At 56.8% G+C, this 27436-nt stretch overlaps 2 protein-coding genes across 9 annotated transcripts; one reads left to right on the forward strand and one right to left on the reverse strand.

Annotated features, from left to right (window-relative positions):
• The first annotated feature begins 141 nt into the window (after nucleotides 1-141).
• Nucleotides 142-17637, forward strand: KCNH3 (potassium voltage-gated channel subfamily H member 3). 2 transcript variants are annotated; one of them, XM_036891194.2, is made up of 15 exons: nucleotides 142-589; nucleotides 2037-2270; nucleotides 2750-2884; nucleotides 3788-3921; nucleotides 4390-4633; nucleotides 5023-5180; nucleotides 5264-5471; nucleotides 9375-9653; nucleotides 9952-10151; nucleotides 10599-10848; nucleotides 14124-14341; nucleotides 15122-15453; nucleotides 15850-15956; nucleotides 16551-16627; nucleotides 16721-17637. In XM_036891194.2, exons 1-15 carry the CDS (start codon nucleotides 514-516, stop codon nucleotides 17288-17290), a joined length of 3222 nt encoding a protein of 1073 aa, XP_036747089.2. In that variant the 5' UTR covers nucleotides 142-513; the 3' UTR covers nucleotides 17291-17637. The 2 variants fall into 2 exon arrangements, with proteins under 2 accessions (XP_036747089.2, XP_057342530.1); XM_057486547.1 differs by having other exon boundaries at nucleotides 2041-2270.
• MCRS1 (microspherule protein 1) lies at nucleotides 17631-27194 on the reverse strand. Of its 7 annotated transcripts, none has more exons than XM_036891218.2 (15): nucleotides 26756-27194; nucleotides 25169-25620; nucleotides 24842-24980; nucleotides 24366-24504; nucleotides 23625-23783; nucleotides 23355-23464; nucleotides 22329-22437; nucleotides 21935-22073; nucleotides 19626-19701; nucleotides 19246-19274; nucleotides 19036-19128; nucleotides 18807-18889; nucleotides 18552-18639; nucleotides 18176-18303; nucleotides 17631-18066 (listed from the first exon to the last, which is right to left on the reverse strand). In XM_036891218.2, exons 2-15 carry the CDS (start codon nucleotides 25215-25217, stop codon nucleotides 17980-17982), a joined length of 1428 nt encoding a protein of 475 aa, XP_036747113.1. In that variant the 5' UTR covers nucleotides 25218-25620; nucleotides 26756-27194; the 3' UTR covers nucleotides 17631-17979. The 7 variants fall into 7 exon arrangements, with proteins under 7 accessions (XP_036747113.1, XP_036747157.1, XP_036747139.1 ...); XM_036891262.2 differs by having other exon boundaries at nucleotides 25180-25620; nucleotides 26756-27190; XM_036891244.2 differs by having other exon boundaries at nucleotides 25501-25620; nucleotides 26756-27188.
• Nucleotides 27195-27436: the final 242 nt, after the last annotated feature.

The raw sequence follows: 27436 nt of genomic DNA on the forward strand, positions 1-27436 counted from the left end.
GGGGAGAGGGATCCCTGGCGGGAAGCCTGTCCCTTTAAGGAGGCGGCCCTGCCTGGGTGTGCCCCGTCTCCATGGTTACCCCGGTGCAGGCGGCGGGCGCCGGAGGGAGGGAGGGAGGCTGCCGCTTCTCCCGAACAGACGGAGGGAGCTGCGGGGACCCGGCGCTGAGCCGAGCTCGAGCGGGAGCCGACCCGCTGCCGAAACAGGAGCTGCAGCCGCCGCTGCCGCAAGCGGAAGGTGCCGAGAGCGCAGCGGGCGCAGAGCCCGGAGCCCGGGGTTCGTGGGCGGCCAGGGCGCAAGGGGCCGCGCGCCATGCTCCGGGCCCCGACGGCGGGGACGCCCCCTCGCGCGCGGGCGGCTGGCAGGGCCTGGGAGCCTGGGGTGGGCATTGTCCCCGGACGGCTGCGCTAGGGGGCGCGGGGCCCGGCGGGGGGCGGCCGAGCTGGGCGCCCTCCCCCGGCGCTGAGTCCCCGCGCCCCGGAGGGATGGGGCGGGCGGCTGCGGCCGCCTAAGATGCCGGCCATGAGGGGACTCCTGGCGCCTCAGAACACCTTCTTGGACACCATCGCCACGCGCTTCGACGGCACGCGTGAGTCCGACCCTCGCCCCACGGGCTCCCGGAGGAGCCGCCCCTGCCAGGGTTCCCGCCGATCCTGCACCCTGACCTCTCGGCCTGGCGCCCTCCTGTTCTCACTCTTCCACCCGCACCCCACCCCTCGCTCCCCACGTATAGCTAGCACGACCATCTCCTTTCAGACTCTGTTTCCCTGAATGGTTCAGAGTCAGCATTGCTCTAGGCCTCGCAAAATGGCTAGAATTCTCTGGGTTTGGTTCCCGGGATGCCATCTGTTAGCGGGGGCGCGAACCCCGACCTAGTCAACGTAGCCCTCCCATCCCTGCGTCTGGCCATATCCCACCGACTACCCTCGGAACTGGCAGGGGGTGGGGGTGGGGGGTGAAGCAGAGGAACGGTGTTCAGGGACAGCCCAGAGGGCTCAAAAAATAGATTTAGAAAAGAGGTTTGCAAACGAAGATAGAGTATGCGGGACTCAGGAGCGCACTGTCCAAGCTCACCTCACCGGCTAAAACCACCAGCCTAAACCCACGGAGCCTGTCTAGCCCCAAAAGGATAGATTTGGGGACTCCCACGAGATTGGGGAAGTTTAAAGAAGGCGATTGATCAGAGCTTCTGGATTCTACTTTCCCGAGGCTCTTAAGCACAGGGAAAGCCGCAAAAGCCCCCTCCTCCCTCCTCCTCCCTCACACTTACCCCCAGTGGGGCTTCCGAGCTTTCTGCCTAGCGTCTTCCATGGCCTCCGGTTCCTGGTTGGGTGGGAGCCCATCACTGAGCGCTCCCCACAACACACACAGGCTCCATCTGCTTTGCCCTGCGCTTGGCTCCTGCAGCCTGCTGATTCAGCGCCTCCCCCCCATATACTCCTGGCTCCAGGCTGCAGTGTTCAGCTCCTGTTCTTACACCCCCATTCACCATCACATTCACTAATTCCCGAGCTAGGTCAGGCAACTGGGGCTAAAACAGAGTGCAGAATGATGGTTACCTGGACTGCCTCCCAGTCCAGGTAGGTCCCAGTGAGAGAAGCCAGATAGCCTACCCAGGCACCTGGCTGGTAAGTGAGCCTGACAGAGGTAGGGGTAGGGCTGAGACTGGCCTAAAGCTGGTTGTGCAGTCCTTTGGGCATCCCCAGCTGTACTCCATGCTGCTCAGGACACACTCCAGAGGGCACAATGCCCACACAGGACTGCATTCACCAACCTCAGTGTTCACATGTACTAATTCTTGAATGCACTCATACACACACCGCTAAGATTGGCTCTGCAGGGTACTAATACATAGGTGACACTCTGATTCCTGTTCATAAAGAGTTCCTGCCCTAATCCCTCCCCACCCCAAAACACACACAGGATTCCTGGGATTTGTAACACCCACCCTTTGGTTGCAGGCATTTGGAAAAGAAGGGGTGGTAGTCCCCATACCCCTTCACCCTAAGCCTCCTCTGAGAGGTGCTCTCTTGCAGATAGTAACTTCGTGCTGGGCAATGCCCAGGTAGCAGGGCTCTTCCCCGTGGTCTACTGCTCTGATGGCTTCTGCGACCTCACGGGTTTCTCCCGGGCTGAGGTCATGCAGCGGGGCTGCGCCTGTTCCTTCCTCTATGGACCAGACACCAGTGAGCTCGTCCGCCAACAGATCCGGAAAGCTCTGGATGAGCATAAGGAGTTCAAGGCTGAGCTGATCCTGTACCGGAAAAGCGGTGAGGCACCACCTGGCTAGCCTGCCTCACCTCCAAGGTCTCACCCTGTCTGGCACCCACCCCATCCACTGCTCCTCCTTTCCAGTCCCATCTTCATCTCCCCCATCTCACCCCGTCTTGCCACATACACGTTTCCTCTTTCTCCACCTCATCCACTGCCCATGGCCTCTCCTGTCTTCTGTCCTACCCCTGCCTCTGCCTCCACTCAATTTCCAGTCTCAGGTTTCCCACTCCAGCAGGAAAATGTCCCCATCTCAGCTGGAGAGTCTATGAACGCATGTGTCTGATGGTCATCTCTGCCTTCTCTTGCCTTTCCCCACTCTGTGCCATCAAACCCTGTTCTCAGTGGAGCTGGGGTGCTGCTCTCCTCCCAGGAAAGCCTGATCCTGATTGTGTCTCAGCCGGGGTGTCAGCAGAACCTCTGTCACCCTGGGTGGAGTGGAGAATGGGAGCTGGGCTGAGTCTGTCTTTGTGCCCAGGGCTCCCTTTCTGGTGTCTCCTGGATGTGATACCTATAAAGAATGAGAAAGGGGAGGTGGCCCTCTTCCTGGTCTCTCACAAGGACATCAGTGACACCAAGAACCGAGGGGGCCCTGACAGCTGGAAGGACACAGGTGAGTGCCCGTGGAACTGCCGATTGGCTGGGGCATCAGGTGCCTCTTGCCTATGTGGGGCTGAGGCACCCAGGGGCTTGTGGGTCCACCACCTGTCTTGCACTCATTGACTCCTCCTCTGCTGGCTGAGAGGCTCTCATCTCCACATGCCCAGGAATGGAAAGCTTGTTTCCAAATGGACCCATTGAGACAAAGTTGGAGTTTTGAAGTCAACTTTCCTAAGAAACTAAATGCAAACAAACTCCAGTAGGGCCCACTTCCTGACCAATTAGTGAGGCTGAGCACAGACCCGTGTGGTTCCTCTGCCTCGCACAAGCCTGACTAGGGAACCCTGGCCAACGACCCCTGTTAAGTCCCTGGGGTCTTTCCCCTCATGTATCCTCCAAGGGCTGGGCAAGACCTTGGGCAGCTCACCAAAAGGCTGTCATCAAAAGCTGCTCCAAGGCCTCTTTGCCACTTGGGGATGCTGGGGTTACTCTCCATTCCAAACCCTGTCTCCTCCAGCCCTGGGTCGGTCTCTCCACAATGTAAGTCTTCAGTGGCCCCTGCACCTGGACACTGGGCTCCTTCTCTGAGCTACCTGATGACCTCCTGCTAGCTCTGCATTCCCCCAGCCCTGGGAAGCACCTCGCCACTCTTCCTGTAGGCCCTTCTCTGTGGAAGCCCTCTCCTGCCTTGCCTTGGTCCAGACGTCTCTCTCCTGGAAGCAGGCACTAGGGGTAGTGTCTGTAAGTCCCACAAGACTGCCTATTGCTGGGGTTGGCTAGGGACCAAATGAAGTGAGGAATGCCAGAGCCCCCCAACTCTAAACAGACTAGTCAAGGACCCAGACCAGCCCATGGGCCAAGAAGTGATGTCCTACATGCAAACCCTTCATCCTCATGGGCCCCTCTTCTTTTGCAGGTGGTGGCCGGCGCCGATATGGCCGGACAGGAGCCAAAGGCTTCAATGCCAACCGGCGGCGGAGCCGGGCTGTGCTCTACCACCTGTCTGGGCACCTGCAGAAGCACCCCAAGGGCAAGCACAAGCTCAATAAGGTGGACTGTGCACTAGGGTGTGTTTGGGGGTGGGGTAGGGTATGGGCAGGCTGAGAGATGGAGGAGAACTGAGCCACACCACAGAGAGCCTCACCACAGAGAGAAAATCCAGGGGGACACCCAAGCCTCAGCAGCACTTGGGGGGTTGAGACTGAGGGAGGAAATGTCACATGCCTGACTCATCAAAGATATAGAAGAGTCTTGGCCCTGGAGGCAGATGGGCCTTGTCTAAATCTTGGCTCCTCCCCTAAGCAGCTGTGTGACCTCAGCTAAGTCACTTGACCTCCCTGATTGTCTGTCTTGATCTATAACATGGGGACCCTAATGCCTATGTCAGAGGTTGCTTTATGTCAGAGAATACATGGAGGGAAAGGAGATGAAGGCCTGTCCTGGCCCTATCCAAACTCACCCTGTGCCAATTTCCTGTCCTCCCTGCCTGGACCTGCCCCTCCCCTCCGCCTCAATCAGGGGGTGTTTGGGGAGAAGCCAAACTTGCCCGAGTACAAAGTAGCCGCCATCCGGAAGTCACCCTTCATTCTGCTGCACTGTGGGGCTCTGAGGGCCACTTGGGACGGCTTCATCCTGCTTGCCACCCTCTATGTGGCCGTCACCGTGCCCTACAGCGTGTGTGTGAGCACAGCCCGGGAGCCCAGTGCCGCCCGCGGTCCCCCCAGTGTCTGCGACCTGGCTGTGGAGGTCCTCTTCATTCTCGGTATGTGTTCTCTGTGCCTCCACCACACCCTGTACAGGGCACCCCTGGGGCTTTGATGGGGATAGTCTGCGTAGCTTCCAGCACCCCACAAATGTTCCCCTGTCCTCTCCCTGTTTGTGACCTGTGGGCTTTGAAATCAGACCTAGGTTTCAAATAGGTCTCTACCATCAGTGGGGTATATAACCCTGAGCCAGTCGTAGCCTCTCCAAGCCTCAGTTTCTTGCGCTAACAAATAGGCATATTGATGCCCACCTTTTAGAGTTGCTGTTGGAGCTAAGATGATGCATGTAGAGAGCCCAGGAGAGCATCAGACACTGAGCAGAAGCCAGTAAGCATGGCTCCCCGAGCAGCCCCATCCCCATACTGACTCCCACTCGGACTTCCTACAGACATCGTGTTGAACTTCCGCACCACATTCGTGTCCAAGTCGGGCCAGGTGGTGTTTGCCCCGAAGTCCATTTGCCTCCACTACGTTACCACCTGGTTCCTGCTGGATGTCATTGCTGCCCTGCCCTTTGACCTGCTACATGCCTTCAAGGTCAACGTGGTCAGTGTGGCTGGGCTGGGTGGGCTCTGGGGCAGGATAGGTGGGGCCAGCACTGCGGTGACCCCCTTGCCTCCTCCAATCAGTACTTCGGGGCACACCTGCTGAAGACGGTGCGGCTGCTGCGCCTGCTGCGCCTGCTCCCACGGCTGGACCGCTACTCGCAGTACAGCGCTGTGGTGCTCACCCTGCTCATGGCTGTGTTCGCTCTGCTCGCCCACTGGGTGGCCTGCATCTGGTTCTACATTGGCCAGCGGGAGATCGAGAGCAGTGCATCTGAGCTGCCTGAGATCGGTACTGGAGGCTCTCTGTATTGGGGTGGGGTGGGTGAGTGTACACATGTGCCAGAGGAATATGTCTGCTCAAGTGTGTGTCTGTCAGGGTATGTTTGTGAGCTGATACGAGGTGTCAGAGGTATGTGTGCAGGTCTGCCTGGGTATGTGTTCCTATGTGTGTGTCTGGAGGGCATGTGTGCAAGTAGCTGTGCATTTGTGACAAGAATGTGGGGGCTGGTGTGCATGTGTGTGTGTGTGTGTGTGTGTGTGTGTGTGTGTGTGTGTACACAGGTGTGAGTGTGGCAGAGCCAGCCCTTGAGGCAGGCCTGCTCTCCAGAGCATTGTGGAGAAAGTCTGGTGGGCTGCCCGGAGGAGGCTTATTGACCCATCATAGCCTCCTCCTGGCCAAGCTTTTGTCTCATTCTTCAAGTCCCTGCTCAGCTGGGAACCCTACCCCTCTCAGAAGAAGGCCCTCCAGGGTCCCTCAGATGCCTGGCACTTTCCTCGCACCTTGGCTCTGGAGGCCCCGTCCCCACTTTGTCCTTTCCAGGCCACATTCTTTCAGCAGCTTCTCAGCCATCTCCCAGCCTCAGCGCAGCCTTTCTCTGCTTTTTCCTGCATTCCACCAGTGTCTTCACTCTCCTTCACTTCACCTCCATTTCACTGCTTCCCTTTCTACTCGCCTCCCACTCAAGTCTCAACTCCTGCCAGGAAGGGAGCTTCCACACCCACACTCAACCCAAAGTGGTACGTACCTAGCAGACAGGTCACCATGGCCTTCTGGGGCCAAGTCCTCACCCCCTGGAAGTCCCCTGTGGCATCTGACCCTGCCAGCCACACTTCTCTGAAATGCCCCACCTCCCTGCTCTGAGCAGTGAGGAACTGGGGCCTGGCCGCACCTCCAGCTGCCCAGCCCTCCCGTTCTGGGCTTTCCTCAGCTCTCTTCCCACCTCACCTTGTTCTCCCTTGACAATCCACTGATGCCACTGTGGCTCAGCCGGGGTTTCCCTGTTAAGCTTCCATCCTTAACCTCTTGAACACCAAACCATTCTGTTCCAGCTGTTTCTAACTCTGCACATGTTTCAGTTCCAAAACTGAACCCTCTTCATCCCATGCCCTCATCCCCTCTGGCAACTTCCCAGTGACTGGCCTTTAGCGCCTGCTTCCAGCCAGTGAGCAAGAGGCCACCTGCTTAGACAGCCTCTCGTGACTATCTACTCCTTGGTGGGGTCACCAGCAGTCCCGGTTGGCCTTAGAAACGTGCTCTGATCAGTTCCTGGGGATAAGGAGGCTCCTCTCTCCCTTGCCAAGCCCACAGAGACTGGTGTGTAGCCCAAAGGCCCACTTGGATATTCCCCAAAGCTCTAGTTGCTGAGCACGGGGAACCAGGATGTTCCATACAGTGTCAGCTCCTTGGCACCTGCCCTTCCCAGAGGGAGGCTGTGGTGCAGGTGGTTCTGGGGTCAGACAGCCACCCAGCAAACATGTCAGGGGGCTGATGGATGGACAGTGATGACCCGAAAGTGGACTGAGACACCAAATCCCCAGGTCAGGGCCCCCGCCCCCAAACAGGACGCAGACATCCTGGATCTTGTGTTCCTGTGGCTCCTCTGTCCAGACCATCTCACAGCTGCTGCTAAGCTAACACTGAACAGTACCTTTGGCTCCTAGAGGGGTCTGAGCCCCACCGTGAAGAGCACGGGGTATGTGGGCGAGCTGGCTGTTTAAAAGATACACATGGTAATTCTTGCGCCTTTGACCCCCTAAGTTCCACAGTGGTTTCGTTCTGTGTGGGGCTAGTACTAGCTCACATTAGGGAAGTTTCCAAGTTCCCTTCACATCATCCTCTCCCACTTCTTTCTCCAGAGAAACTACCCCTCAGCTGGACTTGAGCCACACCCAGACCTCCCGAAGCCCAGCCGGGAAGGGAGGTCCCTGGGGGAGCTCTGGCTGGTGGCAGGCCCCTTCCCTTGACTTCCTTGCCTTGGTTCTGCCGCTCCGCTGCCCACCGTGTCAACACGGAGCTCCTGCCCCAGATTCCCATTAGCCCAGTGGGCATGGATTGTCAAAAGATTGTGCTAAATACTGAGAGAAGTCACTCAGGGCATGTCTCAGTACGAAGGCCACCAGCCTCTAGAACAGCCTCTGCCTCCTGACCCTCCTCACATGGAGGCACTATCCTGCCACCAGCCCAGGTGCTGCCAATGCCCCGCAGCCAAGACTGAGAAAGGAGAGGTCCCTCGGCCACCCTCCCCTGTGCTTCTGCCTCCACCTTCTCACCTCCCGTCACCTGGCAATCGGTTTCGTCTTGGGGGCCCAACTAAATAATGACTGGAAAGTTTTACCTGCTCCGTGAAATTCTCACCCCTCAACTCAAGTAACAGGATGGTGGATCCTCCCCTTGGCTCAGGCCTTAACACATCCCCCCAGTTCCTCAGCCTGGAATTTGATGTCTCCAGTGCGAACCCCACATTCTAGCCAAGCTGAACTACTTGCCTGTACTTGTTTCCATCTCTCAGTTTGGCCCATTTTGGCCTTTCCTAGATCAGGAATGACTTTCTCTCAGGTTCTCTGTATTAGAACTCTACCCATCTTCAGAGACAGCACCATGTCCCCTCTTCCAGGAAGCCTTCTAGCCCTAGAACATAATGCATTGCTTTGAGACCCCTCTTGGCACTTGGGTTCTGTGTACCTCTGAGATGTAGCTCCCACCTCCTGGTCAGCTCACTCCTGTGGGTCCCACCAGCTCCCGCACATCCTGTGCATGAGGTTGCTGAGTGAGGGGGGTGGGGAGGAGGGAGTGGGGATCACAGGGAGCAGCTGTAGGGAATTGTGGGGAGGCTGGGCTGTGAGGTAGGAGGGGCAGAGCGAGGATCCCACTGCATCCTGTGGTCCTGAGGTCCCCTGTGCGCTTGCCCTCTGCCCCCAGCTCTGCTTGGACCTCTGTGGACCCTGGGAACCCCCACCAGCACCCTAGAAGTCCCACAACCCTCCAGCTAGGCTCAGAGAGACTTTGGGTAGCCACGGCTCCTGAGAGACCCCAGAACATGGTCTCACCTCCTGCAAGGCTGGGCCAAAGAATGTGGAGTTGATAAGGAGACTGGGGTGATCTCCAGCCTCTGCCCTGACCTGTGTCTGCACGGGCACTCAAAAGTCTCTGTGTGTGCACAGGTGGCTGCCTGTCTTCACCTGTGTGCTCATGGCCATGCAAGTGGGTCCCCCCTTCTACCCTGGTGTCAGTGTGCAGGCACCTGCGTGCTCTCATCTCTCTCCCAAGTGTGCACAGGCTTTCTTCCATGTGAGTGGCTGTGGCCGTGCTCCTGTGAATGTGCTTGCCCGTGTGTGTCCTTGTCATCTCTACTGTGGGGATCACATCTGTGGCCTCAGTGGTGTGTATGCACATGTCCACATCAGTGTGCTTGAGAGTATGTGTGTGAGAATGGGTGGTTTGTGAGGTTGTGGGACACAGGGATGAGGCTGAATGGGGGCAGCTTTCTTGAGCTGGTGAGCTCAGAGAAAGAGCAAGAGGAGTCTGAGTGGACAGGGCAGAGGAGGTGGCCTCACCCATCTGGCCCTGGGAATGAGGCCACAGCTGGTGCAGTGAGCCCGCCAATCCCTCTGCCCCTCCAGCTGGGCCTATTTCCTGAGGTTGGTGCCAGCCACAGGGAAGAGGGTACAATGCTCCTTGCTCCATCCTCAGCACCAATAGCTGCTGGATGGGGAGATGACAGCCTGGCCCTCATGTGCTTGTCTTGGTGAGGGTCGAGGGGATGAGTTTAAGGGTGTGCTGGGCTGGCAGAGGAGGAAAGTGGCGGAGATCCTTTGGGGAGGATCTGCATTCACGTGGCCCCCACCCCGGGGTACCATGGACACGCGTGCAGCAGAGCAGCCCACCGGCTCAGGCCTCCCCTCCCCTCCCCAGGCTGGCTGCAGGAGCTGGCCCGCCGACTGGAAACCCCCTACTACCTGGTGGGCCGGAGCCCAACTGTAGGGAACAGCTCTGGCCAGAGTGACAACTGTAGCAGCAGCAGCGAGGCCAACAGGACGGGGCTGGAGCTCCTGGGCGGCCCCTCCCTGCGCAGCGCCTACATCACCTCCCTCTACTTCGCACTCAGCAGCCTCACCAGCGTGGGCTTTGGCAATGTGTCTGCCAACACGGACACGGAGAAGATCTTCTCCATCTGCACCATGCTCATTGGCGGTGAGGCCTGCCACTCTGCGTGTCCCGGGGCCCACTTCCAGACTTCCGGCCCCAGGCGGCCCCTACTTCCCACCTTCCCCAGGGGACTGAGATCCTTCCCAGAGGTCCTCTACTTCCAAGGACTCAGAGAACACCAGGCCAGGGCCAGGAGAGCCCACTTGGCTGCAGGTCTCCCTGCCAACAGCGGCTCGTGTGTCTTGCCTAGGGGTGTGTGGGGTGTGTGGGGTCGGGGGAGAGCACGGATGTGTCCAGCACGTGTCTGGTCCTGGAGGTGACCCCCTCTCGCCACCCTCCCCAGCCCTGATGCACGCGGTGGTGTTTGGGAACGTGACGGCCATCATCCAGCGCATGTACGCCCGCCGCTTTCTGTACCACAGCCGCACCCGCGACCTGCGTGACTACATCCGCATCCACCGCATCCCCAAGCCCCTCAAGCAGCGCATGCTCGAGTACTTCCAGGCGACCTGGGCCGTGAACAACGGTATCGACACCACTGAGGTGCGCAGTCCTCCTTGGCTGGCCCTGCAGCCTTTGCTCCTTCAAGGAGTGTGCACATGGCCTAAAATTCCCAGGAACACAAGGAGTGCAGAATTCTGGCCTCCTGGCCTCCGCTCTCCTGGGACGACAGCAGCATGAACAGAGGGCAGCCAAGAAGGCTCAGAGGCCCCCCTCCACCTTGGTGAGGGTCTGGAGGCTTTGCTCACTGATGTCCAATCCTGAGGCCTGGAAGAGGAAAGCTGGGCTGCTCATGGGGCAGCTAAAATAATAGAGAGGGAGGCAGAAACAGCCCTTTCACCCCATGTGGGGCTTAAGGCTGTGCAGGAGGCCTCAAGGTCCCTCCCATGCCTCCCTGTGCTCCTGAGGCCACTAGCGTGGGAAGGGGCTGGTTGGAGGCTGCCTCCTATTCTGCCATCCCAAATTTCCCCTCCTGCTCCCCACCTGCAGCTCCTACAGAGCCTCCCAGACGAGCTCCGCGCAGACATTGCCATGCACCTGCACAAGGAGGTCCTGCAGCTGCCCCTGTTTGAGGCAGCGAGCCGTGGCTGCCTGCGGGCGCTGTCCCTGGCCCTGCGGCCTGCCTTCTGCACGCCCGGCGAGTACCTCATCCACCAAGGTGATGCTCTCCAGGCCCTCTACTTTGTCTGCTCCGGCTCCATGGAGGTGCTCAAGGGTGGCACTGTGCTCGCCATCCTAGGTTTGTGAGGTCTGGAGAGAGGGATGGGATGGGTGCTTATGGGAGGCAAGTGGAACCACGGCCTTGTCTGCAGAGAGCCCCAAGGCGGGGCATAGGCAAGGCTGTGAGGAGAGAAGCTGGGATGGAGTCAGGAGTAGCCACAGAGCTGGTGGCCACAGGGTGGCAGCACAAGGAGGCGGGAACCATCTCGCAGGTGTTGGAGGCTGCAGTGAAGGGAGGACCTGCCTTTATTCTGAGGAGACCGGGAGCAGCACTTCCTGTCAAGGAGGAAAACCGAATGCTCAGGACGGAAGTGCTGGAGAGAGTGCTCAGGCAGGGCCGGAAAGGGAGGAATGAAAGCCATCCTCTGGGGCCTGGCCACTGGCACATGGACCTTCTGGCAGGTCACAGAGCAGGCCCAGAGCTGCAATGGGTGACAGCAGGGCGCCGACATAGCATGCAGACTTCCCTTCTTGGCAACAGAAAAAAGTGCAGATGAGGGACCAGTCCCCATACAAGGAAGGAGGCTGCAGCTGTGGAAAAGCATCACACTAGCGCTGACCCCAGGGCTCCCACAGCCAGGTCAGCCCTGGGCCATGCCCTTTCTGTGCTTCCTCCCACACCAACCTCACAAAACCCGTGAGGAGTAACTAGTGCTACTCCCATTTGCATAGAGGGAGATTGAGGCTTGGAGAGGTTAATGAATTGGCAGGCTGGGGTTAGAACCTAGCCTGCCTGCCTCCAAACCTCAGGTTGCTCCCACTGTGTTCTCGGGAGACTCGCATCCCACAGGAAGGGCACGATTTCAGGGTGGTTGGAGGCACATCTGAGTGCTTTGGGAAACCCGGGGCTCTGCAGCTTGGGGGCTGGGAGCGGCTCTCTGCAGTGACCCCAGAGGGTTGGGCCACAGATCTGCATGGGTAGTGGAGGGCCCCACAAACGGATGCAAGGCAGGTGGCCCCCCAAGCACAGCTGAATCCTCAGGCAGCCAAGTGCTTGTAGGCTCACCTTGGGGACAGCTGATATCCAGAAGGGCTGAGGTCTGTCACTAACCTGCAGAACCAGGAAGACCAGGTGCCCAGCAGCTAATGTGTGGCCATCCTCTTGCCCTTGAGGAGGATGATCCTCCAATAGGAAACAAGAAAGAAATGCCATCAAAGGGGTTTTGGAGCCAAGAGAGAGGCAAGAGGCTGCTACTGTCTGCTTTGCATCTTTCATAAGTTTGACTCCTGGACCTTGACACAGTTTATGCCAGGACTTTGAGCAAATGGGGTTATGGCCACTTACATATGGCTTGCAGTTCTTAAGAAATTATAGAGAACTGGAGAGATTCAGAGGGGCAAAAAGATTTTAACAAATGTGGACTGGTCACTCCAAAGCAAGATTACCAAGTAGATTACAGACAGATGGGTTTCAGCTGAGCCTGGGAAGCAGCATAGCTGGGAGCTGGCATGGGCATTGCAAGATCATCTCTTCCCTAATGCCAGGCACCAGGTCTCAGAATAGCCATACTCAGTATTAAGACAGAGCTACAAGAATGGCCACTGTCGGCACCCCAGCGCCAGGACCTATGCCACCTTTGAGCCATCCTGTCCCTGTGTGTTCTGGATGAACTGTTTTCTCTGTTCCTGGGGGCCTGGATGCCCCAGTGAATGACTGGTTCCCCATGACCTGGTTTTCTGCTTTGCCTTCACCCCATCCTCCACCTGCCTCCTTAGTAGAACATCCAGGTGCTTCCTGCCTGCTCCTGGCAGCTAAGGGTCACCGCTCAGCTAGCATTGTCGATTCCTGTGTGTGTCCCTAGTGCCCCTACCTGTGTGTATGAACTAGCAGCTAAGTTTGTGCAAAGTCAATCGTCTGGGAGGAAGGAGGCAATACAAAGAGGTGGGCTGGGTAACAGTGCCAGGAGGACCTTTCGGGGCTTGCTGAGCTAAGCTGGAGGCTCTGGCTGAGACACCGGCCTGGAGGGCAGTCTGGGCCTGAGACCAGTGGCATGGAACTCTGTCCTTGGTACTGTCCTGCTTCTTTGTCTTTACTTTACCTCTTGGATGAAGACAAGAAATACACATGTACCCCATTTCCAGATGACACACATGAAGAGAGAGCTCATTCATCTGGTGAGCACACTGAGATCCAAACATAAAGAACCAGAAGGATGGTCTAAAACCAAGAGAACAAGATTTAACAGAGACACATTCTACTTCAGTTAGAGCAAAAGCCTATGAACACTTAGAGGAGGGTTTCAGCTCAGTGAGACCTGCTGCCAGAGTGAGGCAGCCTGGGTGGTGGACAGTAGCCACCCATCTCTTTCCTTGAGGATAAGGAGTCGCTTTTGAATCTTGTGAACTGTCTTGCAGTGGGGTGAGCTGCCTTGTAGGGCAGTGATTTCTCTGCCCAAGCCCTGATGGGCTGCCATCCCTGTTGGGAATGATCTGTAGGGGATTCTTGTCGGGAGGGAAAAGAAGGAAATGAACTTTGGTTGGTCGTCTATGTGTCAGGTGCTCTATCTACACTAACTCATGTAATCCTCACCATGTCTCTGATCAGAGGCATCCTATTTCATTGATTTTATGAAATACATTTCCTCCCACAATTTAACATCTCAGAGATTGGGACGTGTACTCTAATTGATGCCACTTTACAATCGCTGTGAGCCAGGTGGCAGTCTCAGCTGGGTGGTGGGAAAACGCACCATTGACACCTCCTGGTAAGATCAAGAAAACACCAGACTCAGTTCAACACAGGATTCTCCTGTAGAGGCACCAGAGCTCAGGGGGATGAAGTGATGTGGCTGCCTGACATTTCCACTGCCACATGGGGCACTCACCTACTGGTCCCACACTGGTCCCTGGACAAGTGCCACCTGAATTCCCGTGGGGCAGGGAAAACAGACTGTAGGGTCTCCAGTAGATATGATTCTGTAGATAGGGATGGGGCCTTGGGGTCTGATTGGTTTAACTTTCCCAGGGGATTCTGATCCATAGAGAGGCTAGGAACCACTACAACTGGTGACTGACTAGTTGTCTCAGAGCTAAAATTCAGATATGCTTCAGCACAGTGGCTTTGATGCCAAGTGTGCTGGAGCACCTGGGTCACAGTGCTCTTCACCCCAAGCCTGTCTAGGAGCCAGTGAGTTAGGCAGCAGGGGTCAGCCAGGGTCCGGGCCCCTCAGCTCCTCTTTGTGTAGTAGGAGCCTTGCTGGAAAGGCCCCATCTGCCCATGAGGGAAGCCCAGCACCTCTGTTCTGCTCCTCTTCCCAATGGCTTAGCCCACTGACCTCTGTTTCCTCTCCCCAGGGAAGGGTGATCTGATTGGCTGTGAGCTGCCCCGGCGTGAGCAGGTAGTCAAGGCCAATGCGGATGTGAAGGGGCTGACCTACTGCGTCCTGCAGTGTCTGCAGCTGGCCGGGCTGCATGAGAGCCTCGCGCTGTACCCTGAGTTTGCCCCACGCTTCAGCCGGGGCCTCAGAGGGGAGCTCAGCTATAACCTGGGTGCTGGCGGAGGCCCCACGGAGGTGAGGGCACTGGGTACGTGCATGGAGGGGCTGGGGTTGCAGGTAGCCTGCTGACGTGGGCAGAGGCTGGGGGTGGCAGAGGTGCTGTGGGAGTGCATGGCCTGATGTAGATGGCCCTGCACATGGCGGAGATGGATTGGGGGTGGCGTGTTGGTGTCTACACACTCCCTGCCTCTTCACACCCACACACTGTCCTTTAGAGCCCAGCCCAGCTCAGCAGTGTTCAGCCACCCCTCCCGGCTCTCCCTGGCCCATCTGAGACAGCTTGGCCTGGTCCGCAGCAGTCTTGGGAGGGAAGCTGAGTTCCCTGGTACCAGATAAGCAGCGTAGAAGCCACAGATGAAGATGCACCTTTGGGGCAGGGCCATTCACTGCCCCTCCAGGCTGCCTTTGAGGGCGTTCTGCAGCTCCTCCTGGCCTTCACAATGAAGCAGGACTGCTCTGAGGGGCTTTTGAATTTCCTGACCAGTTCTTGATATTGCATCCTCTTGGATAGTCAGTTAGCCTGAGGGGCCAGCAGAGGGGTGGTGTGCCCACACCGGGCTAGAATTCTGATGGGCAGCAGATGCCTCCATGGCTTTTGTGTCTGTGGTGGCAGCAGAAAAGCAGCCCTTCCCTGCCCTGCCTCCAGCGTCTTCCTCTGCAGGGTGGGAGACACTGGGCAGCCTCTTTCACAGAGACGGCTCCTCCCTTCCAGGGAGATGAGGCTGGGGTGAAGGAGGTGAGTGGAGCCCAGTATGGGACTATCCATGCTGCTGCCCTTTTCCCCACTGTCCCCAGGTGGACACCAGCTCCCTGAGTGGTGACAACACCCTCATGTCCACGCTGGAGGAGAAGGAGACAGACGGGGAGCAGGGGCCCACAGCATCACCAGCCCCAGCTGACGAGCCCTCCAGTCCCCTCCTATCCCCGGGATGTACCTCCTCTTCCTCGGCTGCCAAGCTGCTATCCCCACGTCGAACTGCGCCCCGGCCCCGGCTAGGTGGCAGAGGGCGGCCAGGCCGGTCAGGGGCTTCGCAGGCTGAGGCTGGCCCCTCTGCTCACCCTCGGAGTTTAGAGGGGCTGCAGCTGCCCCCCATGCCATGGAATGTGCCCCCAGATCTGAGCCCCAGGTGAGTGGGCACTGGGCTACTACATTCTGGGCTAGATGATGATAAGGCTGGGGTTCCAGCCAGCCACACCTCCACCCAGGTTGTGCATCCTTCCATCTTAACCCCTCCCAGCCTCCTCCAGGAAGCCTCTGACTCCACCTCCCTGCTGCCCCTGCCCCACCATTTGGTTCATGGCTCAGAACTCTCCTGCTGTTCACATCACTCAAGTTTGGATGCCCAGAGAAACTGCAAGCTCCTTGGGGAAAGGACCACATGTTACCTATCTCTTGGGGCTGCAGCCCCTTGGCCCAGCTCCAGGCTCCTTCAGCCTGTGTGGACATCGGGGCATCTTGCCCCATGATGCACTGCAGCAGCTGCAGGTCAACTAATTTGTTGTCCTGGCACCTGCATTCACAGGGTAGTAGATGGCATTGAGGATGGCTGTGGCTCTGACCAGCACAAGTTCTCTTTCCACGTGGGGCAGTCTGGCCCGGAATGTAGCAGCAGCCCCTCCCCTGGACCAGGTACTGGGCCTAGGGCCGGAGGGAGTTTGGCAGGGCAACCCCTTTGCCCTGTGAACGAACTTCTGGGTAACGAGCAGTGAATTCACCTGGAAGCCCTCTACGCCTCACCCACTTGCTCGGGTTGGGCAGGGGAGTGAAGATCAGAACCTTGGTGTTGGAAAATAGCTGGGAACAGGGTTTGGATCTCTGTCATCCCTCTAGCAGGGTGACCTTGGTTCTTACTTCCACTTCCCATCTGTACGCCCGTTGTGCATGTTTAATAGTGTCTGACTCACTGCGGGGATAGGGGGCTGGGGAAGCAGAGTTCAAAGTGGCCACTGGCCAGACCAGGCAGACCTGGGACTGGACCAAGTAATAAACTCTCAGGAGTGACCATGTGCCTGGAGGACAGAAGAAACAGGCACAGACAGCAGCCTACTGAGGGGATGGTGTAGGGCAGTGTGTCTGAGGGGCCCTGGCAGTCTGGGCAGTACTCAGCAACGTGGGCAAGGCTGGAGTGGCTGTTCTTGTACCTGGCCCTGCCAAGCCAATGTGGTCTGTACTAACGGGCAGAAGCCTGGGCCCCATGCTGTCTCCTCTTCCTACTGTCCATAGAGAACGGCCTGCTTACTGTCCCCCTCGGGCCCAGCGAAGCAAAGAACACAGACACGCTGGACAAGCTTCGGCAGGCGGTGGGTGAGGGGCAAGGTGGAGGCAGGGAGGGGAGAGGGGCAGGCACTGCTGTGTTTGAGACTGCTGGCCCTCCCCCTCCTCCTCCCCCACAGGTGATGGAGCTGTCTGAGCAGGTGCTGCAGATGCGGGAAGGCCTACAGTCGCTCCGCCAGGCCTTGCAGCTCGTCCTGGCACCCCATGGGGAGGGCCTATGCCCAGCCAGTACCTCTGGACTCCTGCAGCCTCTGTGTGTGGACACTGGGGCCTCCCCCTACTGCCTGCAACCCCCAGCTGGCACTGTCTTGAGTGGGACCTGGCCCCACCCTCGTCCAGGGCCTCCTCCCCTAGTGGCACCCTGGCCCTGGGGCCCCCCAGCATCTCAGAGCTCCCCATGGCCTCGAGCCACAGCTTTCTGGACCTCCACCTCTGACTCAGAGGCCCCTGGCTCAGGAGAACTCTGCCCCGAACCCAGCACCCCTGGCTCACCACCCCCTGAGGCGGCAGCTAGGACTGGGCTCCCAGAGGCTGTGAACCAGGCTGAGGCAGCCAGCACCGGAGAGCCCCCACCAGGGTCAGGGGGCCTGGCCCTACCCTGGGAATCCCACAGCCTGGAGATGGTGCTAATTGGCTGTCATGGCTCTGGCACAGTCCAGTGGACCCAGGAAGAAGGCACAGGTGTCTGACTGCTGGCTCCAGAACTCAAGTGTTGCCAGACATGCTGTTCTGTCCAGCCTCAGGGTGGAGGAAGGCCAGTGGTCAGCCCGATCTGGGACTCTGCTGCCCGCAGGCCCAGAGCAGGGAACCTGAGGGAAGGAAAGGCCTTGTCCAGGACTTGCCTCAGGGGCAGGCCTCAGGCTGGGAATCTTTGGGTCTCCTACTGGGGCCCCTTCTCAGCCTGCAGCTCTGACCTGTCTCCCTCTGCAGCCTGAGGCCAAGAAGGGGTTCTGCTATTCCCTGCATGTGCCCCTGCCTCACCCTGTCCCACTTTTTATATTAAAAGAAAATAATAATAAAAGGAACTACTTTGGAACTCGGTGCTTTTTATTTACAAAGAAAAATAATAAAGGAAAAGTCTGAAGCTTATCAGCTGCAGACAGGGGTGAAGGTAGGACTCTGAGGGAAGGGGGTAAGGTGGTCTGCAAAGAAAGGAGAAGGAAGAGGCTCTGGCTCTAAGGAAGCCCATGGGTCCCAGCCTCTAAAGCCTTCCCTAGAGGCAGCCCCACCCTCCTAGAGAGGCTCAGATCAATGGTCCAGCAGCCGGATCGCCCACTGGCCACTGGTTTTTCCAGGAATTTGAGTTCCCAGCTCCAGAGGGCTGGAATGGCAGGGGAAACTCAGGCCAGAAAGAGCCCAAGGGTCCTGCCACCACTCCTCACTGTGGTGTGATCTTGGCAGCCTCAGCCCGAATAAGGGCAATAAGGTCCTGGTTGATGAGGAAGACAAATCGCAGGCTGGCAATCTGGGTGGGAAAGAAAGATGCCTGAGCATAGAAGTGAGACTGGGGGCCAGGCCGCATAACTGGCTCACCATGGGTCTCATCCTGGCCTCTCCATTTGCCCACAGCTCACCTCCACCACAGAGTTGTTGCTGAGGCGCCATTTGGAGCCACAAAGCACAGGACGCCCGTCAATGTAGATGGGCCGCCGGCCCTCATTGGCAATGAAGAAATCACCATTGTTTTTCAGCTTGATGACACCTATGGGAACAGAGAGGAAAAGGGGGATGATGGGATAGCAGAAGGCCAGAAGAGGGCCTGAAGCCCCCACATACCCTCTGCTTCCTAGGGACAGGATAGAAGGCACCCAGAATGTCCAAGTTCACGATCTTGAATTGCCAGCTCTTCAGCCCCAGCCAGTCCACAAAGGTTCCCCGTGGAGACAAGCATCAGGATGGAGGGCAGCAAGAGGCCCTGAAGGCTGTCCCCACACTGCTTCCCACAGATACCTTGCTTCCGGGAGATCTTCCAGGCTGGACCCTCCAGAGACAGGTCCACATCAATCTGGTTGTCCTTGGTTGCTCTGCCCAGGGTGATCTGGCGAAATGAGACAGGTGAGGGCTGGGAACTGAGGAAGTGGGGAGGGGGTCCACACAGGCCAAGGAAAGATGAGACATCAGGGACCAGACAGAAAGGGCAGTGTGGGGAAGACTAATGGAGAGAAACCTAGGAAGGCAGGACGAAGATGGGCTGCATGGCCTCACCTCTCGCGAGCGCATCAGGTACCGCACCATGCGTCCCCGTAGCACGGCCAGCGTCTGGTTGTCAAAGTCTGGAGAGCTCATGCCTGGGGAGAGGCAGGTCATGTCAGGGAAGAGCCCACCCCTCGGGACCACAGTGCTGAAGGCAGGGAGTCGGACTGGGAGATGGGGTGTGCCCAGGGTGTGCGAAGGCTGTTGAGCCAGGACCCTCCTGCACCCCTGGCCTCCTCACCTGTGATGCTATCTACTAGCACCTGCCACTTATGAAGCTCCTGTTCCAGCTGCCGAATCTCTCGTTTCTGGCGCCGGTCTGCCACTGTGAGCTCTGAAGTCAAGGGGGAGGTAAGGAGGGGTGCTCCAAGGTCACCAGCACCTTGTACTGGTCTTTTCTATTCCAGCAGGGGCTCCCACCCCCTCACTGTCCCTCACAGGGCACACTCACCATGTTCGAGGACCTCATCTCGCATGTCCCTGGAGAGAGGGAAGAATGAGTCAGGCTCCACTTCCAGCTCACCTGTCATCCCCATTGGGGGCTGCTTGACTCATGAGGGCATCCCTGAGGCCAAGTGGCCCAGTGGGCTGTACCTCTGGCCTAGGCCTAGCCTCCTTCCCTGGGGTTGTGGTGGGGTGTTGGGAAGTCACAACTGGGGGCAGGGCAGGGGCTCAGCAGGGAGACCAGGCACAAAAGCTGCTTCCAAGCCTGAGGTTGGTGTGGGCTGGGCTGGGCTGAGTTTTGCAGCAGGAGAGGTGGGGCCGGGCAGCCCAGCGGGCTCTACCCCAGGGAGACACTCAGCTCTCTGCCCTGTGGCCCTGGCCACTCACTTGAGCTTACTGTCGTCAATCAGGTCCTCTGCATCAGAGAAGTTCAGCACTTGGTCCCCCTTGGGCAGCGGCTGCACTGAACAAAGGACAGAGGGGGTTAGTGCCGATGTTCCTGCTTAACTCCAAGCTGCTGAGCAGACGGCTGGCTAAGGGAACAGGGCTGTGCCCATAGCAAGTTCCATGCAGAAATCGGCATGTTAGCCAAACGCAGGTTACTGGAGTATATGCCAGATTAGGTTGCACATGAATACGGCACAAAGCATCGGTGGGGCTAGCCTGGGCAGAGGCGGCTCTAGAAAGGGAAGGGAATTAAAGCTGACCTTCTGCGTGGGCTTTGCAGTGTGCGAAGGGTTCTCACTCATATAGCCTTGAACTAGGCAGGGAAGGCACTACTGTTGGCTCCACTTCACAAGTGAGGAAACAGATACAGGAGAGCAGGTTCAGCTGTGACTTGAGTCAAGCACAGGGCCAGGATGTAAGCCCTGCTTTCCTGATTCCAAATCCCAAATGTGCCTTCTATCACATCATATGCTCCCAAGAATTTTCTGCCACTTAGGTGAGGGGCTGACAGGCACACACATCAAGTCCTACTTAGGATGCGCAGGAAGGGAGCTGCCGCCCTGCCTTAAGCCAGTGTTTCTTAAACTGTGGGTCATGATGTGTTAGTGGGTCATCAAGTTAGTTTCATTTTTTCCAGAAAAATGAAATGGAATAGGAGGTTAATTATCAGAGCCCTTTAGATGCATTCAGGATAAATATTGTTTAATCAAAGTTTCTTTTTTTTTCCTGGTCAAAACGTAAAGGGACTGGAGCCCCAAGACTCTGAGAACTTCTACCTTCAGGACAGCTGTTCTGAGGCCTGCAGTGCCTGCTCAGCAGCAGCCTCTACTAGCCAGTGGCCATGAACTGTCAGGTGAGGAGCTGACCTGGGAGTTGGCTGTCATGGCCTGCCAGGGAAGCAAGGGGCTGTGTGGGAGCCACAAATTCTCCACCACCACCAACTCCGCCTCCTCAGGTCAGACTGTGTTGGGAGACAGCAGACTGAGGCGGTCACCCCATCAAACCCCTCGCCCCACCGCAGCTGCCTGAAATCCCACCAACCTGATGTTCTACTGCCTTCATAGCTAAGCTGTGTATGCTCCCTATTCCTAGGGACTCCCAACACTAAACAGCAAATGAGAGATAAAATACCTACATAAGAAGACTCTTGACAAAAACTAATCCTGTAAGTTAATAAGTTTATACAAAATAACTTTCAAAGTAGTGACAAAGGAGTTAGCTACGGCAGCAAAAACAAACTTTATCCAGTGTCCATTCTCTGTGGGAATTCAGTGGTAGAGCCTAAGGAAGAAGCAGAGATTTGGAAGCTGTGAGATTAAAGAGGGCTGCCCACTGGAAGCTAAATTCAGAGATCCTTAGGAAGGACAGATGAGGCTGCTCCCCGACAAAAGTCCCTAAAATTCTCTTGTAGGAATATATTTTAATGACCAGAAGCTGCAGGACCTAGAGAGTAAAGAGTATAGCCAAAGCTTTGTTTTCAGAAGAGTGTGAACAACGACACAGAAGGCAACAGGCAGTACTAGTCAGGAGTACGTGCAGAGTGTGCTTATGCCTTGAAGTCTGACTCTGAATCCCAAATCGAACTGACAAGTTTCCTGCAATTTAATCAGACTGCTTCCTAATATTTGTCATTAGGACAGTCAAAGAGTTTTGTTGGTGAGGAAAGGGAGGAAGCATAGACCATTCTGGCCCCTGGGAGAGAAAGACACATGGACGAGGTGTCAAGTCCCAGTGGAGACTTCCAAACCTCCCAAAGGCAGCTAGACAGCACCACAGCTGGGTGGGAGGAGCAGGATGAGGAGGAGCATGGAGAGAGGGAAGGGGCAGAAAGGCTTTAAAAAAGTGGTCATTATCTATAGGGTGGAAAACAGGGAGGGGTGAACAGTAAAGGGGACTTTACACATTTTTCTCACATTTGAGTATTACTGATGAATATGTTAATGTGTTATTTATGTAATAGTAAAAATAGATCACACACACACAAAAAAACCAAGACGTAGGGGACAACTCTGCCATTTAGACTTTTAGCTTAAGCTTCCAGGCACTTGGCTGGCCTTCACCATGATGCTGAAGACCATTCCAGCCACCTTCCCTCCCTCTGGAAGGAAGGACTTTTGCTGCAGAGAGAGGTGAATGAGACACTGGGGGCTCTGAGGGGTTGGTTATAGGGCAATTGAGGACAGCTGTGCCCAAAGCACTTCACACTCATTTGCACGCACACCCACTCTGCCAGCTCCTGGGCCAGTTACCTGTCTGGTCCTCCAGCAGGTAATACTGCTTCATGAGCTGCCAGTGGGCCTGCAGAGCCTTGGCAGTGCGGGCCAAGTAGAAGGCATCGGGGTGTCTGTGCAGCAGGTCCTGGAAAGTCTCCAAGGTGGGCTGACTGGTCTGGAGGGCAGAAAGCACACTCTAGGCATCTGGGTTTTTTACACTCCCACCTCTGCTTCCCATCCCGGCCCCCTGCCCCAGTCCCAACCAGGAGCTGGAAGAAGCGAGAGCTACAGCCACCCAGGGAGCCGAGCTTGGCTCTTCCTGAGGACCCTGTCCACCCTGCAGGTGGTGGGGCCTCCCCACATCCACAGTTTCCCAGGTGGCTCACCTCCCACACTGCCCTGCCCATCAACCACCAGCCCTTAGCCTCACCGATCCCACTTTGCTTAGCAGCTGCTCCTCAGCCTTGCTAAACAGTGCCTTGCTCTGGATGGCAGCAATGGCTTCTGGGTGCAGCTGTCTCATGGCCTGGCAGGCCAGCCTACACAGAGGTCAGAGCAGGGATGGAGGGAGGGTGTCAAGCAATCCGGGTTCCTACTTCCCCAAACCCTGCAGAACTTCTGAGATCCACAACTAAGGCCAGGCCCTCACCCAGAAAAGCCCAAGGCATTGGCATAGCACCTGTGGTCTTAGGGGTTTGCTGGAAGTGGGAACAGGCAACTCAGGAAACAGGTTACTGTGTTCAGCCCAGTGAAAAGACTCAAAGGTGCAGTCCCCTAGAGGCCAGTCCTGTGGGAGATCCTGAAACCAGCTGCTGCCACCTTCCTCCTCACTCAGCCAAAGCTGCCACCCACTGGCCACCGTCCCCCATCTCCTCTTTTCCAAGCTGAGCCCTGCCCATGTCTTGGCATAGCACTGTTGTGGCTAGGGCTCACGCAGTGCCAGGTGCTGTGGAGTGGAAGATGGGTGTGAGGCCTCCAACCACCTTGGACAATGTTAAATGAAGTGCCCGAGGAGGAAGAGTGTATATTGAGTAAGTACATGGGTTTATCTGGAACTCAGATTACTGCAGCTGGAAGGGGCCTTGGATTTTGTTCCAACTCCTTATGGAGGAAGAAACTATGGGAGGTCAGTGTGGGAGGGGTGGAAGGTGACCTGCCCCAAACCACAATGTACAGAGTGGTGGAACCAGGGCTCCTGGCAATTGTTCGTGGGTTTTCTCCCAAGCCATCTTCTCAGCTTCCGGATCTCCTTGTTTCTTGTGTCAAGCCAGGACTAGAAGGGTTGGCAGCAGGAGGCGGCTTCCCTCTGAAGCCTGGCAAGGTCTCAGTTTCACCCCAGAGGTTGCAAGGCCACAGAAACCCTGCCTCTTAGGCCCCTCCCACAATTCTCTCTGTTCCAGGAGCCAAATTCTGGTGTCCCCAATACCTCCCCACTGCTGGAGCCAGCCCCACTCACTTGGAGATGACAGGATCGTAGAGCAGGGCATACCAGCGCTCCTGGACCTCCCGAAGGGTGAAGCGGCAGCTGAACTTCACACCCAGATGGACAGATGTCAGGTCGTTGGTCTGCAAGACCCCAGAGCAGTTTGCTCCAGCCTCAGAGTTGGGAAGAACCCTTCCCTTACCACCCACTGGCGCTGCGGGGGGAGTGGGGAGAGGGCGAGGCTGGGAACTAGAGGCTTGTGGGAGAAGGGAGATATGAAGCCTGAGGTGGGAAATGCACTACCTGCAGCACAGCGTTGATGAGCAAGAGGTCATCCGCAGGCTTCCAGCGACCTAGATCCTTGGTCACCTGAAGTGGCTGTTTGCTCTTCTTCACACGTTTGGTGAGTCCAGGGGCAGGGGCCGGGCTGGGTGGCACAGGAGTGCTCGGGGCTTTGGACACCTGGGCAGAGGCCGGGAACAGAGTGAGTTCAAAGCTGGGCAGCTGGGGCTTTGGGCCTAGAGCTTCAGGTACTGTGCGGCAGCATCAGCCCCAACACAGTCCAGCTTTCCAATACTCACCCTCCCCACTCCCGCCCCCACCAAGGCATTCCTCCATAATCCCTGAGCATATGGGGTCTTCTCCTGCTGGTGGCACCCCCTACCCCAGAGTGGAGAGTGGGTGGGGAGGGTACCAGGAAAACACTCTTGTTAGTACAGTGTCTGGGGCCAGAGCAATGCCACCTGGGGGTTATTTTTACACTCAGCAATGCTGAGAACAGGCTGTCTGCTCCCAGAATAGATGCACGCTCATGCCTCCCACACAGAATGTGATACAGGATGCAATGACAGGGTGGGGGGAGCTCAGCAAGAAAGAGGGAATAGGGAGAGATGGGCTCCCAGGAGGGAGGCATCTGAGGTTGGGGCTGGGACAGCTTGATCCTCTCACAAGCCTCCTCTTCAGGGCTCTTGCCAGCTGGCAAAGGTTGTGGGGAAACACAAAATCTGGCGCTGGCCCCCACCTCCCCATCTCCCAATCCCTCACCTTCTTCTTCTCACTGGAAGAGGGTTCACTCCCTGAACAGCGCCCTGGTTCCACCCCACTGGCCCCCTTTGCCCGGGTAGAGGACTTAGCCAGGCTGCTCTCCACCAGCTCATCATCAAACTTCTTCCTCTTGATGAACCTGTGGAGAGTCCTGCCCAGTGAGCACTCCTTGTCTCCTCTTCAGTACCCACTCATACACACCCAGCCCCCCAAACTGAGCAGGGTCCCAGCAGGGTGCTAAATGCTCTGGCTCAGTGCATGGGGCATGCACTGGCTATGCTCCACCCCGCTGAGATAACAGGGCATTGCACCATAAGGATTTCCGATCAAAGACTTAGGATCTCCCTCCTTTGCCCTCATCCCACAGGGAGGGACAGGAAAAGCACAGGTTCTGCCAGTGCTCAGGCGCTAGTGGGGCTCAGGCATGCAGCACTGAATGCCCTCACCCAGTCCCTGGCCCTCCAAACTCTTACTACCTGGAGGAGCTTCTCCGTTTAGGGATAGTGCCCAAGGCCTGGGAAGAGGCCCGCTTCTGCCCTGCCAGTGACTCCTCATCCTCTGAGCGGCTGGCAGTGCCTGATGCCATCAGGGATGAATCTAGCAGCCCCTGAGAATCTAGAAAAAGAGAAGTGGTAAACTCAGGCCTCCTAAGTGCCCAGCAGAACCTTGAACCTCTGCACAAGGGACCCCTCTTCAGCTCCTCCTTCCCCTGCCAGCCCTCCTAGTCCCTCCCCTGCTTCCTTGACTCTTGAGGTTTTAAGGTGGGAGTTCCTTGGTCATCCAGATCCCTTCTGGGCTCAGACCTGGCCCAGACCTTCCACGCTGGGCAGTTCTCCCGGTGCCACGTGTCATGTCGTGCAGCACATGGTGCTCAGGTCAGACTGGTGATGCCGACACACCGGGCTCTGGGCATAACTGCTCCCTCTGCCATCAAAATGCAGCCATGCCAAAGAGCGGCAGCTCAACAGCAAGTCAGTCAATTGTGGCCTCTGCCGAGAGGTACTTGGGTGGTGCTGGCCCAGGGGGAGGTGGCAATGCCCAGCCAGGATGGAAAGACACACGTGCCAGGCACAGGGTGGAATCAGCTGATGCTTGGCGCCCGAGCATTTGGGGAGCTGGCCCGGCCTCATACTACCTTTGTCCATTCTCTTACAGTCCCAAAGCCACTGGTTCCAAACCACAGGGCTAGGAGGAAGGTTCCCACAGGCTCATCCAAGGAATCTGACCAAGTGAGTTTAGAGGCCGAGAGAAGATTCTGCAAAGGAGAAATGAGGTTCCCTGCGTCAGGTTTCCAACTGGCCAATCTCCTTACACTGGAACAGGTTCCCCAGGATCCCATAAGCTAGGCAAGACACAAGAAGGAAAGACACAAAGCTCTATTCTGCCAATATGGCCCTGATAAAATCAGTAGCCTTTTGAAGGTCACTGACATCTTTGAGAATATAATAAAAGCTATGGACTCCAGAAAAATGTACAAACACATACCATTTTAGGGAGTTCAAGGGACACCATAATTACTCATAACCTCTAGGTTAAAGGCCTTGACTATAAGCTAACCAGTAACAAGTGATTCTTGGCTCACTTTTCCTTTTCATCAGCTGCCCTCAATCAGTAGCAACACCCTTCCCCTCTCAGGCCAATGCAGGGAAAAGGAAAGGGAGCTAGAACTCCAACCAGTCCTTTTTTTTTTTTTTTCCCATTTGCAGCTTTAGTTGAAGATTTAATGGGGGAATACACTGTGGAAGCTAAAAAATGCGGCTCAGAAACTGAGCGAATTATCAACCGCCCTGGGGGACCTGCTCCTAACCCCGGGAGAACACAGGTAACAGGGACTCGGGAGTGCTCTGCTTGAGGGTTCTGCCCCCTCAGAATAGGGCGGCTCTCTGCGCTTTCCGCGCCGCGGGACAGGATAGGGCTGGAAAGAGGATGAAGGGCCCGATTCCGCGGGCCGACTGAGGTAGGGCCTGCGACCCCTTCGCTCCGCGCCCCTCGTCCTCCCCCGAGGGCACACCCAAGGTGAGGGTTTAGTCCAGGTATGTTTCAGGGGCTCGTAATAGGAGGGGTGACGAAGTCAGCCCTGAAACTCAAAAGCAAAGCACCGAGTGAACCCCCGATGCTCCCGCAACCTTGGTTTATCCCCACGTGCTGGTGGCGGGCGACAGGGAGTCAACTTCCAATTCTCACCCGCTCTTGGGCATGCCACCTTTGCGCATGCGTAACATCTCGGACCATCTTCTAGCCCGGTCCTGCCCACGCATGCGCAGATTTTCGGGGCGCTACGGGGCGGGGCCCCAAATCTTGTGGGGGGTCGTTCCGGGCACCACTCTGAGAAACTCCATTTCACCCCCAACTCTGCTCAGAACCCTCAGAGGCGAACCGCAAGGTCTCACCATTCCTGGGCTTCCAGCTCCAACAATTTCTCCGCGGCGACGGCAGCAGCCGCAGGGCCAAAGCCGGCTTCCGTGAGGTACGTCTACTTCCGGGTCTACGAACTAGGGGCTGCGCAATCTCTTCCGGTTCTCTCCGGCAACGTGTGGAGGGGGCGTGGCCATGGCTGTGCCTGTGTTACCGTTTAGATAATAGCCCGAATTAAAGGCTCTCCCATTGGGAACAACGTATAGGAAAACACCAACGCTTATAGGAAACCAGGGAGTTGCCCAGGTTGAATGGCGTGATTAAAGGGAAAGGAGAAGACTTGGGGTGGGATTAACTGAAGGGCGAGACAGAGCGGGGCGAGGCGAGGTGACTCGGAGGGGCGGGCTCGAGGGTGGGGCCCTACCGCTGACTCTATTTTGACTTCCAAATTACCGGAGACACAGGAGGCTTTCATAGTTTCCCAAGACCAGTATTGCATTTGTCGATGGAAAATTCACTTAAGTCACCTTGAAATAAAGATGGAATTTTAATTTGAGCCTGGCTGAGAATTTATAATCCTGAAGCATTAACTCCTATGAATAGAAGAAATGTTTCAAGAGGTCCAAGTCATACAAAGGTTTTTCTGTCCTTGGGGAGATAGACAAGAAAGAATTTCAAAAGGGGGGTACAACCATTTACATAAAATCTGCAATGCT

The sequence above is a fragment of the Manis pentadactyla genome, chromosome 10 (genome assembly GCF_030020395.1).
Source record: "Manis pentadactyla isolate mManPen7 chromosome 10, mManPen7.hap1, whole genome shotgun sequence".
Classification (NCBI taxonomy): domain Eukaryota; kingdom Metazoa; phylum Chordata; class Mammalia; order Pholidota; family Manidae; genus Manis; species Manis pentadactyla.